The sequence below is a fragment of the Notamacropus eugenii genome, chromosome 4 (assembly GCF_028372415.1).
Source record: "Notamacropus eugenii isolate mMacEug1 chromosome 4, mMacEug1.pri_v2, whole genome shotgun sequence".
Taxonomy (NCBI): Eukaryota; Metazoa; Chordata; class Mammalia; order Diprotodontia; family Macropodidae; genus Notamacropus; species Notamacropus eugenii.
The window spans coordinates 407091079-407111724 of NC_092875.1; the positions used below are offsets into that span (position 1 = coordinate 407091079).

General features: G+C 39.4%; 2 protein-coding genes across 3 annotated transcripts in view; one reads left to right on the forward strand and one right to left on the reverse strand.

Annotated features, from left to right (window-relative positions):
* Nucleotides 1–17290, reverse strand: part of MTREX (Mtr4 exosome RNA helicase) — a 98350-nt gene extending 81060 nt beyond the window's left edge. Inside the window, exons 1-7 of the mRNA XM_072605600.1 lie at nucleotides 16939–17290; nucleotides 10540–10677; nucleotides 9704–9770; nucleotides 5336–5398; nucleotides 4054–4166; nucleotides 1907–2081; nucleotides 516–606 (exon numbers count right to left, since the gene is read on the reverse strand). Of these exons, the coding sequence (XP_072461701.1) occupies nucleotides 516–606; nucleotides 1907–2081; nucleotides 4054–4166; nucleotides 5336–5398; nucleotides 9704–9770; nucleotides 10540–10677; nucleotides 16939–17045 (754 nt within the window). The 5' untranslated portion in view covers nucleotides 17046–17290. The remainder of the gene's footprint in view (nucleotides 1–515; nucleotides 607–1906; nucleotides 2082–4053; nucleotides 4167–5335; nucleotides 5399–9703; nucleotides 9771–10539; nucleotides 10678–16938) is intronic.
* Nucleotides 1–20646, forward strand: part of DHX29 (DExH-box helicase 29) — a 360925-nt gene that overhangs the window by 284769 nt on the left and 55510 nt on the right. The window contains exon 1 of one of the 2 annotated variants that reach the window (XM_072605597.1): nucleotides 17296–17653. The exons of the other annotated variant lie outside the window; for it this stretch is intronic. Coding sequence (XP_072461698.1) covers nucleotides 17473–17653 — 181 coding nt within the window. The 5' untranslated portion in view covers nucleotides 17296–17472. Of the gene's footprint in view, nucleotides 1–17295; nucleotides 17654–20646 lie in introns of those variants that run through there. 2 annotated transcript variants of the gene reach the window in all.

Consider the following 20646-nt stretch of genomic DNA (forward strand, 5'->3'; position numbering starts at 1 on the left):
CAAATTATTCACTCAGTCAACAAACATTTATTCACTGCATACTATGTGCCAGGAAAAACATCAGGCAAACAATAATGTTCATACAAGATATAAATAGAGCAAAGGACACAACATGCAAAGAACCTAATTTTGCAGTACTAAAGAACTAGAAACTAAAGGAGAGCTTGACAATTGGAGAATGAACAAATTATGGTATATGAACGTAATAGAATATTACTATACTAATGATGAAAGGCACAATTTCAGTGAAACCTGTTAAAACTTGTATGAAATGATGCAGAATAACATTAGCAGAACAAGAACCATTTATACAATAATATCATTGTAAAAACAAACAATTTTGAAAGTCTTGCAACAAACTTTGATGCTTAGGGTCATACAGCTTGTAGGGTTGGGGACAAAGATAAATGAGTTCTGTTTTAGACATGTTGAATTTGAGATATCTATAGAACATACAGTTCAAGAGGGATATTTTATAAATCACACTCAGAAAACAGAATACATATATACATTACCTGAATCTCTCATATAATGAATTTCATCAAATATAACCCAAGCAACTTCTCGCATAACCTCAGACCCTCGGTACAGCATACTTCTCAAAATCTAAGGAATTGAAAACAGAACGGTTTCTGTAACATACTTAAAAATTCAGTGGAAAAGAGTACTTTCCTAACTAAGAGTAAACAAAGGGTTTTTTTCAAAGAGCATTAGGATTTTTGTTTAGGTAGAGGAGCAGACTATGTTTTCCTAAATATGCTTTCAAATGTCAGAATCATTTCATACTTTTAAATATAATATCAAAGTATGCAGGAAACAGTTGCAGAGCAAGGAGAGTCACATTTTCATCCCTGTTTTCCCAGTTTCCCAATGAACAACAAAGTTTATTTCAGAACCAGTTTCAATTTCTACTGTCTCAGTTCAGAAAATGACTTTTAAGATGATCGTCCATCTATGACATAAACCTCAGATAATCTATCAGCCTTTATATACTACCAATAGTGCTAGTTTTTTGATCATTCCAGGATTTTCTATGAGTCATACAGACCACATGGATCCTTAAGACATCCTTAAAAGACCCAAATAAAGCACAGAATTTCCAGGAACAGGCAGGCAATTATCCTTTTTTTGGGGAATAGATTTGTGATGTCATTTGTATAGTAATGTCTCAGTTAAGAATCTCTCTGTATAATATATATCAGCAACTGTTCTGCAATCCATAGCCTTTGAGGTTACAGTATCTTGGGCAGTGAGGTCAAGTGACTTGCCAAAGGGTCACATAGCTAGTATATGTAAGAGGCAAGACTCAAATAAAGGCCTTCCTAAGTACAGTACTCTATATACTACATACACTATGGCAGCTCTCAGCCTATCTATCTTTAATGTTGGTCCAGAAACAGACAGTGACTTAAGAGGCAAGGAAATGTAAAGCAGTAACAAAATGTAGAACAAAGCATATCCAGGGCAAGAACTCACAATAAATACTCCTAGGGCAACCATTTTGGGATTTATGCCCATTAGTATTTTACATGGGTCAAGAAGTAACCACTATACTAATGTGAAGCTCTACTATGATTTTAAAAAACCCTATTACTATTCCATATTTACAAAAGTCACAGTCATGTGTCATCATTTAGGTGAGTAAAACCTAGATTCAGAATGGAAAAGCTGGCGTTTACAAAATCATGTTCCAAAATAACAATAAGCATCTTAAATACAGATTACTGGTATTATTTTCAGATTACTAACCAAGTAACTACAAGAAGCAAATTTAAAATTAAAAATACTTTGTATTTAGACTTTTAGATAAAGTAATTATGCAAATATGACAGAGCACAGAGTTTTAGAAGTTCTAATTCCAAAAGCAACTTGGAGGGTGAAAAAGCGAATAGTTGAAGTAATTTACCTCAGTAGTCATAACCAGGCAAGAAGCTGTAGGATTTATGGTGACATCACCAGTCATCAGGCCAACATCTTGAAATTCTTCATACATTTCACGATATTTCTGATTACTTAAAGCCTTAATCGGGCTGGTAAATATCACACGCTGCTTTTCTCTCAAAGCCAAAGCAATGGCATACCTAAATATGTGAAACCAATTTTTAAAAAACTCACAAAATTTTTACTCAAAGTTTTCCTTTATGAACTATTCTACCAATATGCTTATTGATAAGATTCTAGGAAAAAAGATTTTCATATGAATAAAATTCTAGTAGTTGGTCTTTGGAAAAACCGAAAAGGATTTTACCAAATGTTAAGAATATCTTACTCTATTTATTTGTAAGCCAAATATAAAAGTTAAGAAAATCTGTTAAAATAATAAATGTGACACTTCTCTAGTGCTCTAAATGTACAGAGACATTTTAACCAAATTCTGGTCAATTTAATATATTTTAAAATATTATAAACAATCACTTTTACATTTCTAGTTCTGAGAGGTTACTATAAATATGAAAAATGAAGTTTTCTACTTTTTTCCTACTGGAATCTATACTTTTACACACACACACACACACGAATCTATACTTTTACACACACACACACACACACATTCTCTCTCTCTCTCTCTCTCTCTCTTTGTGTAATGACCTATAATATTAATTGTGCATTTGAATTTTGGAAGACTAATTCTAGCAATTCTAGACTAATTCAAGACTAATTCTAGCAAGTAATGATCAATATCAATCAATAAATATTTACCAAGCATACTAAGTGCTGATACCAACAAAGGAGACAGAAATATTATGAAGCCCCATATGTTGTTAATGTACTTTTAATGGAATGGGAAGATCTTTCCCATCCATTAACAGGCCTGCTTAAGTCACATGAAGCCTGTCGTGGAAAAGGAAGGTGTGGAGCAGGAGCAGAACTGACAGGAAGTTGGTCAAACTAGTCAGAGCAAGCAGGCAGTGGACTGTGAGCGAGAGAAAGGCATTTTGGTTAGGAGAGCATGTTTGTGAGAAGGCCTGATAATGTGTAGAGACTTCTTGGTTACTAGGATGGATTTCTTTGTTACTATGATGGACTTGGTTTTCTAGTGTTGGCTTTGTCTTTCTAGTATCTGAATAAATGTTTTGGTTTTGTCTTCCATGTGGAGAGTCTGTTATATTTTATGATTCAGAGCTGTGCTGGCACATTCACAGCCACTATAGGTGCTATGAATATCACATTTCTAGCATTTACAATTTAGAGGGGAAAACAAGTTTCAAACACAAAATAAAAGAGCAAGAAATGCAACATATTAACCAACTGTCAAATCATGTCTTAATGTAAATATAATAAGAGTGTAAAGGGAAAATAAAATAAAAAGTATGTCCAACAAATTAGGACTATCAACACATGTGGTAAATGGTACAAACCTTCCACCCATCCAAAAGCTAGCTCCATTTCAACCCTATCCATATATGTGTTCAGAGTATAGACCTGGGCCTTCCTTGTGTGATCTCCTTGGCCAACCTGGAGTAGATTTTTAAAAATGAATGACCTCTAAGCAGAGCTTTGGACTAGAATTTATCTTAACATGTTGACAAAAGATATATCTCTCCTCTACTAACCTCTGCCACAGAAGACCTCTGTCAAACCTAGGGCAAATGAGAGTTCACCTTTGTTAAGAATGAGAATTCGAAACTTTTACCTCAGTAAATGAACTTAACTTGGTAAATACAACTTTACTTGTTATTGAATTCGACTGAATTGAGGCAGTGTAAGGCATCAGAAAGAGCGCTGGCTCAGCCACTCATTACCTTTAAGATGGAGCATACAGTAGTTCAGGTGCCACTGGACTACAAACAGAAGACCCAAAAGGCCTCAGTCAGGGTGCTACCATAAACAAACTTTACCACAGGCAAGTAACTTCTCTTAAGCCTGCATTTCCTCACCTGTGAGCTGAGTTGCAGAATTAGGCAGAATTGCCTTTAAGGTCTGTCTTGCTCTAAAATTCCAGAACTATAAGCAGGGTACAAATGAAATCTGAATTAAAAATCACCTTACTGTAGAAGTTACGGAAAAGAGAGTTTATTTTTAAAGTTTATTAAAAAAATTGAAGTTACTTACTCAGCACATACAGTTTTTCCTGCTGATGTATGTGCAGAAACTAAAACAGACTGGTTGTTATCTACACACTGAATGGCTTCTCTCTGAAAGGCATCAAGAATGAATGGATATTCCTGCAAAATAAATAAAATCCAACAAAATCTTTAGGAAAATGACAGAAGAACACAAGAAGTTAAAAAAGAATGTTCAGACAAGTATCCACAGATTGACCTGTTTTTAAGATACATGATCCTATTGCCAAAGACAGAAACAGGGATTTTTTAAAAAGGCTTTTATCAAGAAGTGCTAAAAATTGGTCTATGTCTTGATCTTTTATGTTAAAGGAAAACACTCTAAAATTTTTGAATATCATAACCTCCACCAAGTTCTATTCTGATACTGTGCAATAGCACAGAAATAATTCTGGGTTTTTGAAAGCTATGGTAGGTCCTGCCAAAAAGCTGGGAAGAATTCAAATTGGGGCCTGATTCAATTCAAGGATGAGCCTCTAATTCAGAGAGGATCATCACCAGGTTGGTCACAAGGTATGCTTTTTTGGCCACAGTAATGGGCAAATACTAATGAAATGCAGGGGAGTTATGATCTAAGATAGGAAGAAAGCAGGGAAATGAAACAACAGCCTTAATGTATTAAAATATACAGACTAATTGTAACGGGAGTTAAAAATCTTCCCCGCCCATCAATAGCCCTCAGGTCAAGCTATTAAGGGAAGCAAGCTTGATTAGGGAGGCTTGTTTTGTATGAAGGCCCACACCTTTTCTTGATAGCTAATGAAGCACTGGATCAAGCTGGTCATGCCTTCTGGCTCTGAATGTGTAAATATACTCTGAGGTGAGGTTTTGTTTTGGGACTCAAATCACTGGATGAGTGTGTGATTAGGCCAGACAAGACCCTGGGTAGACCTTAAGGAGCTCACCTCCTCCCCTCCCCCAGACGTTGGTGCTGTACGTATGGTCTATGGTCAGACAGCTGGAAGACTGGTGGGTCTTTCTGTTTGTATTTTCTCTGAAGTTCAGGGTCTGACTCCCCACCACCCACCCCTGAACTAAGTGAATGATACCTGTGCTTAAGCAAAGTAAGCTTAAATCTTAAAGTAAGATTGTTTACCCCTTTAAGATTGTTTTCCTTAGAAAAGCAAATCTAAGAAATTGCAGCAGGCCCTCCTGTGTATGCTGGGGTGCTTGCTGCTAATAAAGAGGCATCTTTTATGTGTACAATTATTACTATTTTTGGCTTATATACAAATAAAAAAATAGTAAATTACTGAAAGAAAATTACAAACCTTGGCAGCTTTTCCATCTCGTGGCTTCAGTGGAACATATTCGTCATCTGCAGGTAATGCAACCTAATTGGAATTAGAAAAAAAAAAAAACCTATTATCTCCAGATTTATTTCTCAGTTTTCTCAGAGAGCCACCCCCAAAATGGAATGGAAATTGAATGTGATGTGATTCAAAAGAAATTGGATATAAGGCTACTTTTCATTTGTAGCACAGTACTGTAAAGAAAGCACTGGCTCTAGAGTCAGAAGACCTCATTTCAGATCTCATTTCTGACATATTACTTGTATAGCCTTGAACCAGTCACTTAACCAGTGGATGTTAGTTTCCTCATTTATAAAATGAGAAGATTGGAGTAGAAAGCCCCTCCTACAACAGTTCCGGTTTTAAAACTGATTCTTTGGCATTAAAATTCCTTCCACTCCTTTAACTGTACCTCATTACTTCTCAAGGGAAAATGAATAAGGAAGAAGATAAAAGTAAATCGATACTTCTCAGAAAATGGCAACAAAGACCTATACTACTCAAAAACCTCTACTGGATGGAGGGGGAGAAGGAGGGAGTGGGAGAGGAGGCAGAGAATATTCAGAATGTATTCTAATAAGTGCTGGAAATGATGGGGTTCAGGCTCTGGGAATTTCCTTGAGCTCCCCTGGAATCTCTTCACTTAACCTGTCTTTTCACACTCAAATTGAGCTCTCCTAGTATCTCCTCACAGAATCTGTCTTTTCATACTCAAATTGAGCTCTCCTGGTATCTCTCCACAGAACCTGGCTTTTCATACTCAAATCTGTGGCCATAGCCTGTTACCTCTTGATTGCCCCACCTGCTTCCCACCTAGTCGCCCCCTAGTCTGATTATCTCCAGATAGTCTCCAGCTGTTTCCAGCCTTTGAGACGCCTTGGACTTCTCCTCAAGACCCTTCCTAAACCCCTCCTCCCATCACCCTGGACTACCAGACCACCCCCCAGATCCCTCCTATATTCTTTTCTGTATTTAAGTTCCATCTTGCCTTCATCAAGGTGCTCAGATTCAATCCAGCTCAAACTCTGTCTAGCTGAGATTCTATCTGGCCTGCCTGTGAATATAAGCATCATAAATGCTTAGGCTCCTTAAAAGCCAACCCAATTTGGTGAATCTTCAATAAACTTTGTTTTCTTTGGCTTTAAGAATGTTTGAGTTGAATTCATTCGAGCACGACCCAGACTGTGGGTATTTTGGGGTCCCCATCACCCCTCAACCTCGTCACAAAGGCTAAGAAAAAGGAACAAAACGAAAGAAAAAATAATAAAGTAAACTGAATAATAAAGTAAATAATAAAGCAGACTGGGATAGAACAGGGTGGAGAGTTTAGAGTTTTGAGAACTAGAAAGAAATTCATATAAACAAAATTAACTTCAGGATTCAAGTGCTTACTAAGAGTAGAAAATGAGCAAAGAGAAATTATTACAGAAGTATTAAAAGGAGAGCACAAATCCAACAAGTAGAACCTCAAAAGTGAACAAAACTGTCCAAGGAAAATGAAAGAAAAGTGAAGAACAGATGATGAATTAACAAGTATTTATAGCACTAACAGCTTAGGGAGAGTCACTAAAAATACCCTAATATTAGGTGGTGCAGCATTTTACACATACATACATACACACACACACACTCACTTTCAAATCAGCAAAACTCTGGAAATGTTTGGTCATTACATTAATGAGGGATCCTAATTCTTTCAAAGTTGTTTTTGTCTTTATAATAATGTTAACATTGTATAAATTGTTCTGGATCTGCTCACTTCGCTATCAGTCCTCCCAGGTCTCTCTGAAACCATCCCCTTCATCATTTCTCACAGAACAAGAGTATTCCACCACATTCATAAACCATAATTTACTTAATCGTTCTTCAATTCACAGGCACCCTCACAGATTTCTTTGCCACTGCAAAAAGAGCTATAAATATTTTTGAAAATCCTTTTTAAGGGTTGTTGTGCTTAGGACTAATACCTCTCTTAAGTGAATCTAAGAGGGGATAGATTCTGTCTGGGAATCTAAGGCCCAGAGATGATGCCTGGCTTGTCTGAAGTCATTCTGGTAGTAAGTTGTATAAGCTGGTTTTATTCATTATTAATGATCAAAATGCTTTGGAAGTTTCGAAAAATCTCTTCCACTGTCATCTATAAATCTCTTGGAGTAATATAGTTCAGTTTGGTCCCACACTATGCTTCTTGGAGACCTCCACTGTTCATTATCTTTTGTTTTTCAAATGATTTTGTGTTTTAAACTAATGTTACCCTTGGTTCTTCTGTGTGCCACTTAGCAATTCCTCACCTGGCTGCACTGCTTTAGGACTTCTCTGACTGGCTTCTCTACCAGGTCCCACAAAGCTTATTATTATTATCCTGTAAAATCTCATCAGCCTTGGGACCCCTCATCATTATGACTTTCTGTTTCTGATTAGAGGGTACAGCCTTGAACTTCAAATCTCCATTAAGGAAAGAGCCCAGCCCACACATCTGGTACCTCTATGACTGACTGCTCTATCATGTCCTCTGAACGGGTACCTTTTTTTCTTCACTCTCCTTGTTCACACACATTTTTTTTGTATGCTATTTCTCCTTGTTAGGTTGCAAACTTCTTGAGGGCAGAGATTCTCCCTCTTTCTTTCTTATCCTGTGCTTTTAAGTACAGTGCTTGACACGAAGTTGGTGCTTAATATTTACTAACTTGCAAGGATATTGACTGTTTGCTGGCTATGACAGTTTCTAGGTTCTTCTGGTCTCCTCACTGAGATACCACTTAGACCTGCCAATGGCCCTCTGAGGAAATGCTGGACCTAGAGTCAGAAATACCTAAGTTCAAATCTGGTCCTGGACACTGTTGTGTCCCTAAGCAAGTCCTTTAATCTCTGCCTAAATCCGGGTCCTCATCTGTAAAAAAAGGTAACAACAGTAATAACACCTCCCAGGGCTGTTGTGGAGGTTAAATGAAAAAAAATTGTGAAGTACTTTGCAAACATTAAAACACTATATAAAAGCAAGCTAATGTTATCACTATCATCCTAGTGATCACTAGGTTTAGGGGACTGGATAACTAAATGCTACCAGAGATAAGGAAAGGCTTTAAGAAAGGACAACAGAAATTTCTCCAGGACTTACTTAATGCAATTCCAGTCTGAGAAATATATGGAAAAAGACTACAGAAAAGGAGTAAGGCCCCAGTCACAAGAGATCTTCCAACAACAGTAGATGCTTTCTAGAGAGATGATTCATGCTTCAGGTAAACGTAAAACAAGTTGATTTCTGAGATTTTTCAGATCTCAAATTCTACCACTCTATAAAGATTTTTTAGGAGCTACAACAGCATCTTGCCTTTAGCACAATGACTGAAACAAAAAGTTACATGGTAAAAGTAGAAGCATGTCAGCCATACTTTATATTATGGTTGTTTAGTTGTAGAAAAGATAGTAGGAATCCTTCTGTTCAGGATGTAAAGTGCACAATCTGCAGAAGAAACTCCAAGTTCCTAATGAACATAATTCCAACTTGAGCTGAAGCATATTCTATAAATAAGACTAAAAAAAAGAAAACAAATCTAAAGAGGAGCGCAAACATGCTAGCTCTAACAAAGGTTTTTAGAACATAGATCTAAAGATCTATTTCATGTTTCCGAGGACCTTTGCACCTTGAAATATATAAGTGTTTTAATAGATAAGTCTCCCATTTGAACTATAAACCATTTTTATTAGATGTTGCTCTGATTATTTCTTAAAGGTCTTAATAAGGTATCATTTAATTGCCTCTCTCACCTGTTTTATAAACTCTTGCTAGAGTAAGAGCTCGAGTTCCATGAATTTTTTTTTTTAATACTGATAAATAATTTCAATAAAATTAGTTCCTTTGTAATCCTACGTATTTCTTTTAATGCACTGAAAGTATTACTCTGATAGGCTTCACTCACTGACTGCCAAAAAGGTCAGAATATAAAAAGAGGTTAAAAGCCTTTGTCCTACAGGGAGATTACAGATTATCAAAGACAGTCATCTGGTAATAAAACTGGGATTTATGAATTCTAGACCTCTAAACTTTAGGACATGAGTCAAAAGTGGAATATAAGAAGCAGCATGTTATGGTATACAGTACCAGATTTGAAGAGCTAGGGCATATCATTTTGCTTTTCTTATAGCATCTGTAAAATCTGACAAAATGACCTCTATGGTTCTTTCCTACTCTAAATCTGTGATCTTATTATACACAAAATGACAATGCAACACAGATAATACTTAGCCTTTCTAATTTGCACCAACTAAGCTGATTATTGCCTACTAACCTAATTACTCAGAGAAAATGTACAGTCTAAAGTCACAGTATTCATTATTTATACTTACCTCATGTGTACAGCCTTCAACAGTTTCCACTGCTTCTACCTTGACTCTGGGCATGAGATCTGTCAGACTAAAATTTAAAAAAATAATTAAATGTAAGATTAATTTTTTCAATAATTTGGCATATATACTCCTCCTACCCACAGTTTCTGAGGGGAAAAGTAGTTTAAAATATCATGATTCTAATTTAGAAGAACTTTCAACTTATAAAATTTTAGCTATCAGAAAACATGGTAGCATGGTGTAGTGGAAAGAGGGCCAACTTCAAAATTAGACTTGAGTTCAAATCGTCTCTAACACATATCAGCTGTGTGACCCTGGACATTTATCAATGTCTTAATTACAGAACCATGGTACAAGAACATGCTTCATCAGGTGTTGCCTGCACCAAGGAAATCAAAGGTTCAGGCCAAAAAAAGGATACGAGGTAATTTGTAATGGACGCAGTTGTATTCTTCACAATAATAATAAGTGGAATTTCTTCTACAGTATTATTTCTGGCAACTGCCTATCTTAGCTTATCACTAATGGCTACCTTGTCTCAGAAGTTACCTAAATTATTTTGTTTCAACGTTAGACGTAATTTCCTAAATTCTTTGACCGCACAGCACTGTTAAAGAATGAAAATCTGGTTTTTGAAAGTCTAGCTCACTACCATGTTGTTCTGCACAAATAGCATCTTTTATTTTGCACAATTACATAAGTGTTGAGTTCTATAAGGCACAAATTACTTCATACCCAGTTTCAAAAAAATCTTTAAACTTTATGCCAAAATGATACACAAAGAGTAACAGTGACACACAAAGTACACCTGAAATTTACAACAAAGTGAATCTTACCTTATATCTTCTGCTAATGTATTTTCTACTCTGGGCTTCTTTCCAAATATGGGTTCATCTGTACCTTCCAATTCTAAATCTCTTTTGTTCTTCCCAACGTTGGCAGATCCTGACTGGGGTTTATCATCTGTTCGTTTTCTGAAAAGCAATGTTTTTTATAATAGTCTTAATTTTTAATAATTCATAAATTCTCAAATTCCAAATAAAATGTATACATCTGGAAAAATTTAGCCAGAGTAATATGAACAATCTGAAACATGAATGAAATTTATGTAAAAATTTTAAAATGTATCTATCATTCCAGCGATCTAGCTATTCTTTTTTCCTGATTATAACTTTCTATCATTTCATCATTATCTGTGCTTACTCCTCCTAAACATATTGCTTCTTCCTGTGACTCAAACCCCTCCTCTGACCATACTTTCCTAGGCTCTTGTCTCATTACCTATTCTCATATCATTTGTCGTCCTTTTTCAATCTTGACCTTTTAGTTAACTAGTTCAAGTCTATACTATCTTGTTCTCTCAAATCCTTCATGACTTACCACATCCCAACTCTCTTGTCTCCTCCCTTCCTATTCATGTGCAGCTGGAGAAAGTCACAACTGTGCTGACTGGTCCCTAAAAATTGCTGCCTAATCTCAACTGGGTCCCTCACCGGAGCAAGGTAATCTTTTTACTACTCTAACTCTCTATCCTATTTCCCACATAGACTATAGTAAACCTTTTCCTCTCTTTAAAATTCCCATACCATCCCTTTCTTTGAGCTTCACAGCTGAAGACCTAAACTCATGCTTTACCAAAAAAACCTAAGTTCATTCATTCTGAGCCTGCTCTTCTTCCGTTTTTTACCTCATAACCCTATCCCCTACCTCAAAACCAACATCTCCCATTTTCTCCTCCTTTATTCCAGTTCTGAAAAAGTAGGCCTTCTCATCAAGACACAAAACCTTGATCTTTTCCAATTTCTGTAGCAGATTGCACCCTTAATCATCCCCTCCCTTCCCCCAATCTTCAGTCTCTCCCCTTCTATTGGCCCTTCCTTAAGGCTACAAATATACCCAAGATTCTTCCATCCTCAAAAAACTCTCAATACACCTGATCATCCCATCAAACTTTCTTTCCCTATTTCTTTGAAATTCTCTTTTTTTCTCCCTTCTTTTCTCATATCGTGCCTCTGCTAAATCTCTATTGCTCCTTATTACTTCTAGGATGATCAAATAAACTTCCCCCTTTGAGGGGGAAGGGTGGGAATTAGATATTCACAGCATGACTTCAATCTACTTTTATATAGCCTTATTATAATGTTCTTTTTATACCTATTACAATCCAACCAAATAGACACCTATTACAGTCCAACCAAATAGACCTTCTTATACTTCTACATATAGGACACTCCATATCCTAGCCCTGAGCCTTTTTATTAGCTGTCCCTCATGCTTGGAATGAAGTCCCTTTCCATACTACAGTTGCTCAATCCCTAGCTTTCAGTCTAGCACTTCTTACATGAAGGCTTTCCTTGCTCCCCTAGCTGAAAGTGCCCCTCCCCAATCCCTCTTTTTTTACTGTGCATATACACCTTTATGTGAACATGCTGCCTCCCTTGGCTAGACTGGAAGGTCCTCAGTGAAATGGATTGTGTCATTTTTGGCTTGTACCCTCAAAACTTAGAAATAATAACTCATATGTGGTAGGTAATTAATAAATGCTATGTTCAGTTGTTTTTTAGTTATGTCCTATTCTTTGTGATTTCATCTGCTGTTTTCCTGACAAAGATACTAGAATGATTTGCAATTTCCTTTTTTCAGCTCATTTTACAGATACAGAAACTTAGGCAAACAAGGTTAAGTGACTTGCCCAGGGTCACACAACTAAGTAAGTGTCTGAGGCCAGAATTGAACTCAAAAAGATGAATCTACCTGACTCCAGGCATGGTGCTCTATCCACTGTACCATTTAGATGCCCCCAATAAATACTTACTGATGTACATTTATTCCACATCTGGTTTCAAGTCTATACCAACAGCTTATGATACCCACCCTATATCCTCAATATTGTTATCCTTCTATAAGACCTACTTTTCTTTCTATAATCTTTTAAGCACCTGGCTCCCAGTTTTCTTTCCAATGCAATAATCACCTACTATGAATTCAATATTCACGAAGATGGCCCAATTAGATACCATGGACATCAGTTCCTCAAATTTACTGCTCCACTTCAGCTACCAAACAACACCACCTAAATATAGTCATTGTTAGAGCCGCTACATTATACCCAAATCCACAAGCTCCTTACCTCTCAACTTTTCTAATATTTTACACCCATAAAACCTGGTCTTTGCCCAGGACCTCAAGTTTATTGAATTCTCTCACTTTCTTCATATTCTATTAGATTCCTTTTGATCATACTTAATTCCTTGCCCAGCCTGGATCAAATGGGAAGTAAATTCAATGCTGCCCCAACAACTAAGACTCCCTTTTTTGGTCTTCATCTTCCACACAATTTCTTAACTCTGGATCACCACCCCCATACACTAGTTTTACTCTTCCTTACATAATCTGTCAGAGAAAGGCACAGAACCATGCCAATTGGGTACACTACACTTCTCAAAATTTTTACAGGATTCCCTAGTTCAATATCCTCAGGAGTCGTACCAAAAAAGTCAGGTAAACATGCATTCATCATATACATGATATATACAAATATACAAAATAAACTGGGGATAGTATTAAAGGAAAGTTACTATGAATAAGGAGGACTAGGAATGCTGTTTGCAGAGATGGAATTTTAGCTGAAGAGTTGAAGGAATTCAGGGAAGTCAGGAGGTAAAGATGAAAAGGTAGAGAATTCCAGGCATGGGGGTCAGTCACCAAAAATGCTCAAGAGTTGGAAAATGGGAAGTCAGTGTCACTGGATTACAGAGTACTTGAGGTATGAGAAGACTGGAAAGGCAGAAAAGGGCCAAGTTTATAAAGAGTTTTTAAAACCAAAATGGTATTTTATATTTAAAACTGACAGCAATAGGGAACCTGTGGAGTTTATTGGATTTAAAGGTAACATGGTCAGACTTGTGCTTTAGGAAAATCAATTTGAAGGCTGAGTAGAGGAGAGATGGAGGTGGGGAGAGACTTGAATCAGGAAGACCTACCAGCAGAATATTTCAATAGTCCAGGAGTGAAGTGATTTAAGGCCTTTATGAGAGTATGAGAAGACAGAAAGGGGCATATACAAGAGAAGTCATGAAGACAGAAATAACAGTTCAACTCTCCATAAAACTACTACAAATATCACCTAATTTGTCTCCTTTCATCTATCAATCAATAAGCATTTATTAAATACCTACTGTCTGCCAGACACTGCAGATTCAAATACCAAAATTTCTGGCCTTAAGGAATTTATACATTACGTGAAGCATACAACATACAGTTAGAAGTATGCAATATTACATTCACATGTAAGAAGATAAAGGACATCTAAAAATAAATAAATAAGTGATTGATGGATATGAACAACAATGGGGATAATCAAAACAGGCTTCTTGAAGAAGGTGGCCCTTAAGCTCAGCCTTAAAGGGCGTTCAGAGTTTCAGGAGGCAGAGATAAGGAAGGAGAGCACTGAAACTATTGGGGGCAGGCTGTCACAGACATGGGAGGATGGAATGTCAAATATAAGGAACAAAAAGTAGGGCATCCTGATTGAATCACAAAGTGTATGAGGAAAATAATTTGTGATCAGTCTGGGAAAATAAGTTGGAGCCAGTGAAGGGCTTTAAATGCAAGAGAAATGTGTACTTTATCCCAAAATAAAGGTTCTTAAATTTTTTTGTATCATAGACCTCCTTGGCAGTCTGGTGAAGCCTTTGGAGAGCTCTTTTCTAAATGCATAAAATAAAATGAATGGGATTACAAAGGAAACCAGTTATATCAAAATAGTTATCAAAAATAATAATAATAAAGACATTCACAGACCACAGGTGAAATACTCCTGTCCTAAACACAGTAGGGAGTCATTGAAGCTTCTTAAGCAATAACAAGGCAATCCTGTGTTTTAGGACTAACCATTTGGCAGTTGTGTGGAGAGTGGACTTTAAGAGAGGAAAAGAACAGGAGCAAGAAGACTAGGAAAGAGGTTCCTGAGATAGGACAAGAGAAAAGGAGCGCCTACACTAGGGTCTTTGTTCATTAGTAGAGTAAATGAGATAGATTCAAGAGATGTTGAGGGGATGGAATCAACAAGACTTAATCACTGAATGAGTGTGGAGGAGAGGAAGCCAAGGAAGAATGAAGAGTTAAGGAATACTAGCAAGTGAAAAACCTGGTTGACTTAAAGTATGATAGTGCCTTCAAAAGAAAAGAAAAGTTAAGACAGAGGGACATGTTTAGAGGGAAAAACAATCCAATCTCCAATTAATTCTACACAATGTCACCAGATTAATCTTCCTAAACTACCCTCTTTCCCTATTCAAAACTCTTCAATGTTTCCCTTTTTCCTAAAGAATAGCGTCCAAAACCCTGACTAGTGCTAAAGAACCTCATCTAATTGACTAAAATGAATACCCTCTGCTCCAGTCAGCATACTATTTACTATCCCTTGAAGATGCCCTGAATTTTCCTGGTAATACCATTCACTCCCTCTGCTAGAAGCACCATCTGCTGAACTGCATTCCGTGAGCACTGAAGAGAAAGTTATGATTAGTAAATTTTTTAAAATTTAAGATTGTAAGTTCCTTATGAAGGGGCCCAATGATTCATACTTATCCATAGAATCCTGTGATTTTTGAGCCAAAAGGATTCTTGAGAGAGTACCTAAGTCCTCAAATACCCTAGTTTTGGAAACGTGGAGGCTAATACCTAAGGACTCCTACTACATAGTTACAGTACAGAAAGAACACTACTGTTCAATGAGATTGCACTGGGTGGTCTTTGAGGTCCCTTCCAACTATAGATCTATGATCCCACAACTAAGTGTCCTCTAAAGCTCTAAATCTACAGCATTTGGATAAACAAGCCATACATAATTTTTTGAATTGGAATACAATTTGAATATAATTCCCTTGAATCCAAATTTTTGTATCTTTCATAGATAGTACTGCACAGAGGAGTTAAGAGGCTTGACTCAGTCACTTGATCACATGGGTGATTAAAAAAAGTGGTAGAGGAAAGATAATTGCTGGAACTGACATACTGACGTTAAGGTTTGCAAAACTCTTTACATGTTATTTGGTGGCATGTGACATAGTGCATGGAGCCAAGAAGACCTGAGTACAAATGAGACACTTATTAGCCACGTGACTATTGGCAAGTCACTTTACTTAAAGCAGAGATGACAACAGCGTCTATCTCCCAGGGTTATTGTGAAAACAAAATGCGATAGAAGACCCAGCACCTTACAGCAATATATAAATACTAGTTATTATTACCTGATCTTCAAAACAACCCTGGAAAATGAGTCCTATTATTATCTCCATTTTACAGATGAGGAAACTGAGGACTAGAGATTAAGTGGCGGGTCCAAGCCCACCTAATTAGTCACTGACTGAAGCAGTATTTGGCCTTCCTGTCTCCCAAGTCCACTAGCCCATCCCCCATGACACCTGGCTGGGCCCTTTAACTGTTGCTGGCTGACTTAAAAAACAGAATTCTCACCCTTCTTGTGATATTTCACTCAAGGGAAGAGTAAAATCAGAAAATCGGATCCTACTGACGGGTGTGTCATTACACGGCTCTAATGTAGTTTTCTTTCTTTTTTAACATTTCCCTCACCATAACCGCAGGCTGCTTTTCTTTCTCTCTGGACATCTGTCCTTTGTCTCTGCAGCCCTACTCCCTGTAACCTCCAGGCTCAAGAAAGAAATAAAATGACTGGCGCTCACAAATAACGTTTCCAGCCCTTCACAACCTCTCCGAGTCCTCGACCGTACATCTAGTGACACTGACCTCCCCGCTGTCCAGTCTCCGTGCCTTTGCATCGGCCGTTCCCCACCCCTGGAAGGCTCTCCCTCCTCCTCTCAATCTACCAGGCTTCCCTGGCGGCCTTCAGGTGAAATCCGCCCCACTATGCAGGAGTCTTCCCCCGCTTCGGATCCCCCTGCTCTCTGGGCGCCTCTCTTCCATGTCCGGTCCCCGGTTCTTCTCCTGTCGTCTCCCCCCTAACGCCCCCTCGTCTTTGCCCTTCCTGGAAGCCCCTGGGAAGGATCTCCTACAAAAGCCTACCGGACAGACAGGCCCTCCTCCTTTGTCTTTTCTCTGACCCCCGTCTGTTCTCGAGGCCTTCCACCCCAGCGCGGCCTGCGCTTTCCCCAACCCCGGAGGCCACGACTCCCTTTCCACTGAACAACCCTAGCCTGCTTCCGGCTTCCCTTCTGTCCCTCCGCACGCACGGCTCCGGTCCCGCTCCTTACTTGGCCTTGCCAGCGGCCTCGGACGCCCCTTTTCCTTTCTTGGCCGCGGTGGCCGGCGATTCATCTTCGAACACGCTGAAGAGCTCGTCCCCGAACGCGTCCGCCATGTTTCCGAACTGTCCAGCCAAATTCCCACTACCCACAATGCCCCGCAGTTAGGCGGAGGGAGCGTTCGATCCTGGGCTACGGTGTCCGGGAGGGAACAAGAAAGCTCGAGCTCACACGGCCACTTGAAATTTTTTTCTCTTGTCTCTTTTACAATCTTTCCAGCCGGCAGAGGAAATAGGGAGAAGACGCAGCACGCGGTGAGGGCGGGGAGAGGGGCGGGACTGCCGCGACCACGACCAATCCCGAGGCAGTTCTTCTCCGCCGCTCCAGGGAAGCCCGGATGAGGGCGGTGCGGGCGGCCGCCGCACTGCGCCTGCGGACTGAGAGAGTCTGCGCCTGGCGGGGCGAAGCCATCGCGCCTGTCTGTGCCCCGCTCCATTCTCTCTCCCCGCCTCCCGCCTCTCCGGGCCCGGTGGGAGCCGAAGCATGGGCGGGAAGAACAAGAAGCACAAGGCTCCGGGAGCCGGCGCGGTGCGGGCTGCCGTGTCGGCCGCTAGGGCCAAAGCCGCCGCCGAATCCGGGGCAGCGGGAGAGGCCCCGGGCAAGAAGCCGGTGCCCAGGCCGCTCCCCGCCGCCGCCTCCGCCAAGGAGCAGCGCGTCAGGCCAGGTACCCACAGGCCCAGAGACGCCAGCCCCTCCGCCGGCCTTCCTCCCCGCCCCCCATCTCCACCTTGCGTGGAAGAGGCTCCGTATGCTTGTTGGGCCTTTAGCTGAGGGCTCCGGATTACCAGTCAGTAAGCCTTTATTAGGCGCTTGCTGTATGCCAAACTGTGCCGAGCGTCGCGGATAGAAAAAAAAAGGAGGGAGGGTTGGTCTCCGGAAGCGTCCATTCTGACGCGGGAGACACCCCCAGAACTGCGGTGTCCTTACTAATCACGTGCAGAGTAGATGGAAGGGAGCCCCAGAAGGCGCCAGGGCTGACGGTGGTTCTAGGGCTGGGGTCGCCCTTCGGTGTCTGCCCTCCCACCCCCAGCCTCGTTTAAAGCTCAGTTAAGCCGCCCCCCGGGGCGTTGGTGTCCGGGCCTCGGCTTGGGGGCACCGACGCCCCTTTCCTAACCGTGCCCAAGAAGTGGCAGCTGCTGGGGGCCTCTTCGCTGCGCCTCCCTCAGTGGGCATACGGCCTGTCTGCCCAGGTGCCGTAGACAGAGCTTTAGACCCCCAGTCCGGGCTCGGCAGTGTGGAGGGAGGCCCGGAGAGAGGTACCCAGCCTGGAAAAGGAGCAGGTGCTTCATGAACCCTTGGTGTGGGCTTCTCCGACTGCAGAGCCCCTGCCCCTGCCGCTCTCCCCCAGTGTCGTGCAGCCTTCTCAACACGAACCTGGTGGGGCAGCTAGAGCACGGGCCCTGGAGTCCGAGGACCCAGGTTCAAATTCGGCCCCAGACCCTGGGCAAGTCACGTAAAACCTTGATTGCCCCCAAAACCGAAAGAAAGAAGAGGAACGTTATCAGTTCACTGTTGCTTTCAAGGATTGAATAGTTGGGATACTTGCTTTGTTAATTTGGGTTGCATTTTCTTTTTTTCAACATTTAGAAAGACCCGTAGAGAGATTTTGTCACTATTTGCTTGTCTGCCATTCATCAAAAGTTAGCAGAGGTAAAAGTGAAATTTTAGTTTAGTACTTATTACCTCGGACATTAAAACATCTACTATCAGGGGAAAAAAAAGATTTTAAGACAATATAAAAAGCTGGGTTTTTATAAAACACTTTTATAAAGCATAAAAGGTATTGTAATCTTGTGTAAAGTTACATTTAGGTTCCAAAAATCGAATTCTGAGAACTCACAATTCTTAGCAATTTTATTCCGCTTCATTTCTAAGCATTTAATGTCTTGGTGTCCTGATGTATCGCTTTGTTTGTGTTTTCCTTTTCTTTGTATTGCTTTTGAAAGTATTATTCTGCTTTAGAATTTAAGAGGCATTATGTATTTATTACCTCACTACGTTACTGTTGTAAAGTATTAATATGTACATAGCATTATTTTAGTTAGCATACCAAAATCCATGCACAAATAAATTGCTTTCTGCAAGAGAACACAGCATTGATGTTGACAACTATAAAAGGAATTCTTTTATTTGTAGACTTGGGAAAAATTCTCAAGCAAATTCTTGCAGGGAAGTTGGAATTTTACGATATCTAGGTGTTGGATTTCTAAACCTTTCTAGTTATTTTTTGTTGTTTTTTAATCTATATGTAGAGTTTAAATGTAGCTCATTCAACAGAGAGACAGGCAGTATGCTATAATAAAATGAATTCTAGACTCTGGGAATTAGAAAACTTGGGTTCTGACTCTACCTCTATCCCTATGTGTCCTTTAACAAATCATTTAATTTCTCTGTAATTTCCTAATCAGTAGAAATGGGAAGTGAGGATGGAGTTGATCATAAGGCCCTGTTGAGCTCTGCTACTGTATAAGCATGTCTTTATTGAACACCTCTATTGTATGTCTTATATCTTTGCTTATTGTAATGATGTCTTGCTACGTATTTAATTTAACAACATTGTCACATGTGTAGAAGCCTATTATCTGGCTAAAAAAAAACTTTGCCATATTGTTTATCCGTGATACCTACCCCTCTTCCTTTTTAGACCTTTCTGCAGGACTTGACACTGTTGATCCTCGCTTCTTCATTGTGACTGAAGCCTTCCTTGATTTTTGTGTATTATACTAGTTCTCTTCCTACTTTTCTGGCTGTACTTATGTCTCCCATGACTCCTTTTCCTCTTTTTGACCTTCAGATATAGATATATTAAATTAAGAATCTTTAGATCCAATTCTTATTCTTTTAACCCTCAAACCATCTCTTTTCCTCTTAAATTATTACATCTCATTTTATTACCACTCTTATGACCACCATGGCTTGGTTGTTTGGAATCATCTTTGACATCTGCTATCTCCCAATCCAATTAATCATGAAGTGTTGTCTAGTCTTCTTTTTAATGTAATCTACTTATATTCCTATTCTATTCTCACCGATACCAACATTGTGCTCTCGTTGTTGAAAACAGAGTCTTATTAACTGGTTTCTCTAACTATAGTCTTCTTCTGTTCATCCAGACAGACTTTGATCATGTCACTCCTTGCCCAAAAATCTTCATTGACTCCCCATTGCCAACAGAATTTATTCAAAATTACTTAGTCTGCATGCAAGATTCTCCATAGTCTAACCCTTACTTACCTCCTAGATTCTCCCCATTCTTCTCCTACACAGATCATACACTTGAGTGAGACAAAATTAGTGTTCCCAAACATACATTGTATTTTACTGCATCTGTACCTTTCTTCAAGCTGTCAGAAATGCTCTCCGTTGCCCTCTGCCTCTCAGAATCCTACCTATTCTTCAAGACACAGTTTAGATGTAACCATCTCCTTTCAAGATTTCTTGATTGCCCCAGACAGAGGTGACCACTTTCTCTCATCTCATAACATTCACCTCTACGCTATCACACATACTCCCTTATATTAGGATAATTTACATACATTGGATCTCCCATGTTAAATTGTTATGACAACATTCAACAACTAATATTTAAGTGTCCACTGTACGCAGAGCACGAGGCTGGATTTTGGGCTGCAGCAGAGTTCAAATATGTCTTATTCT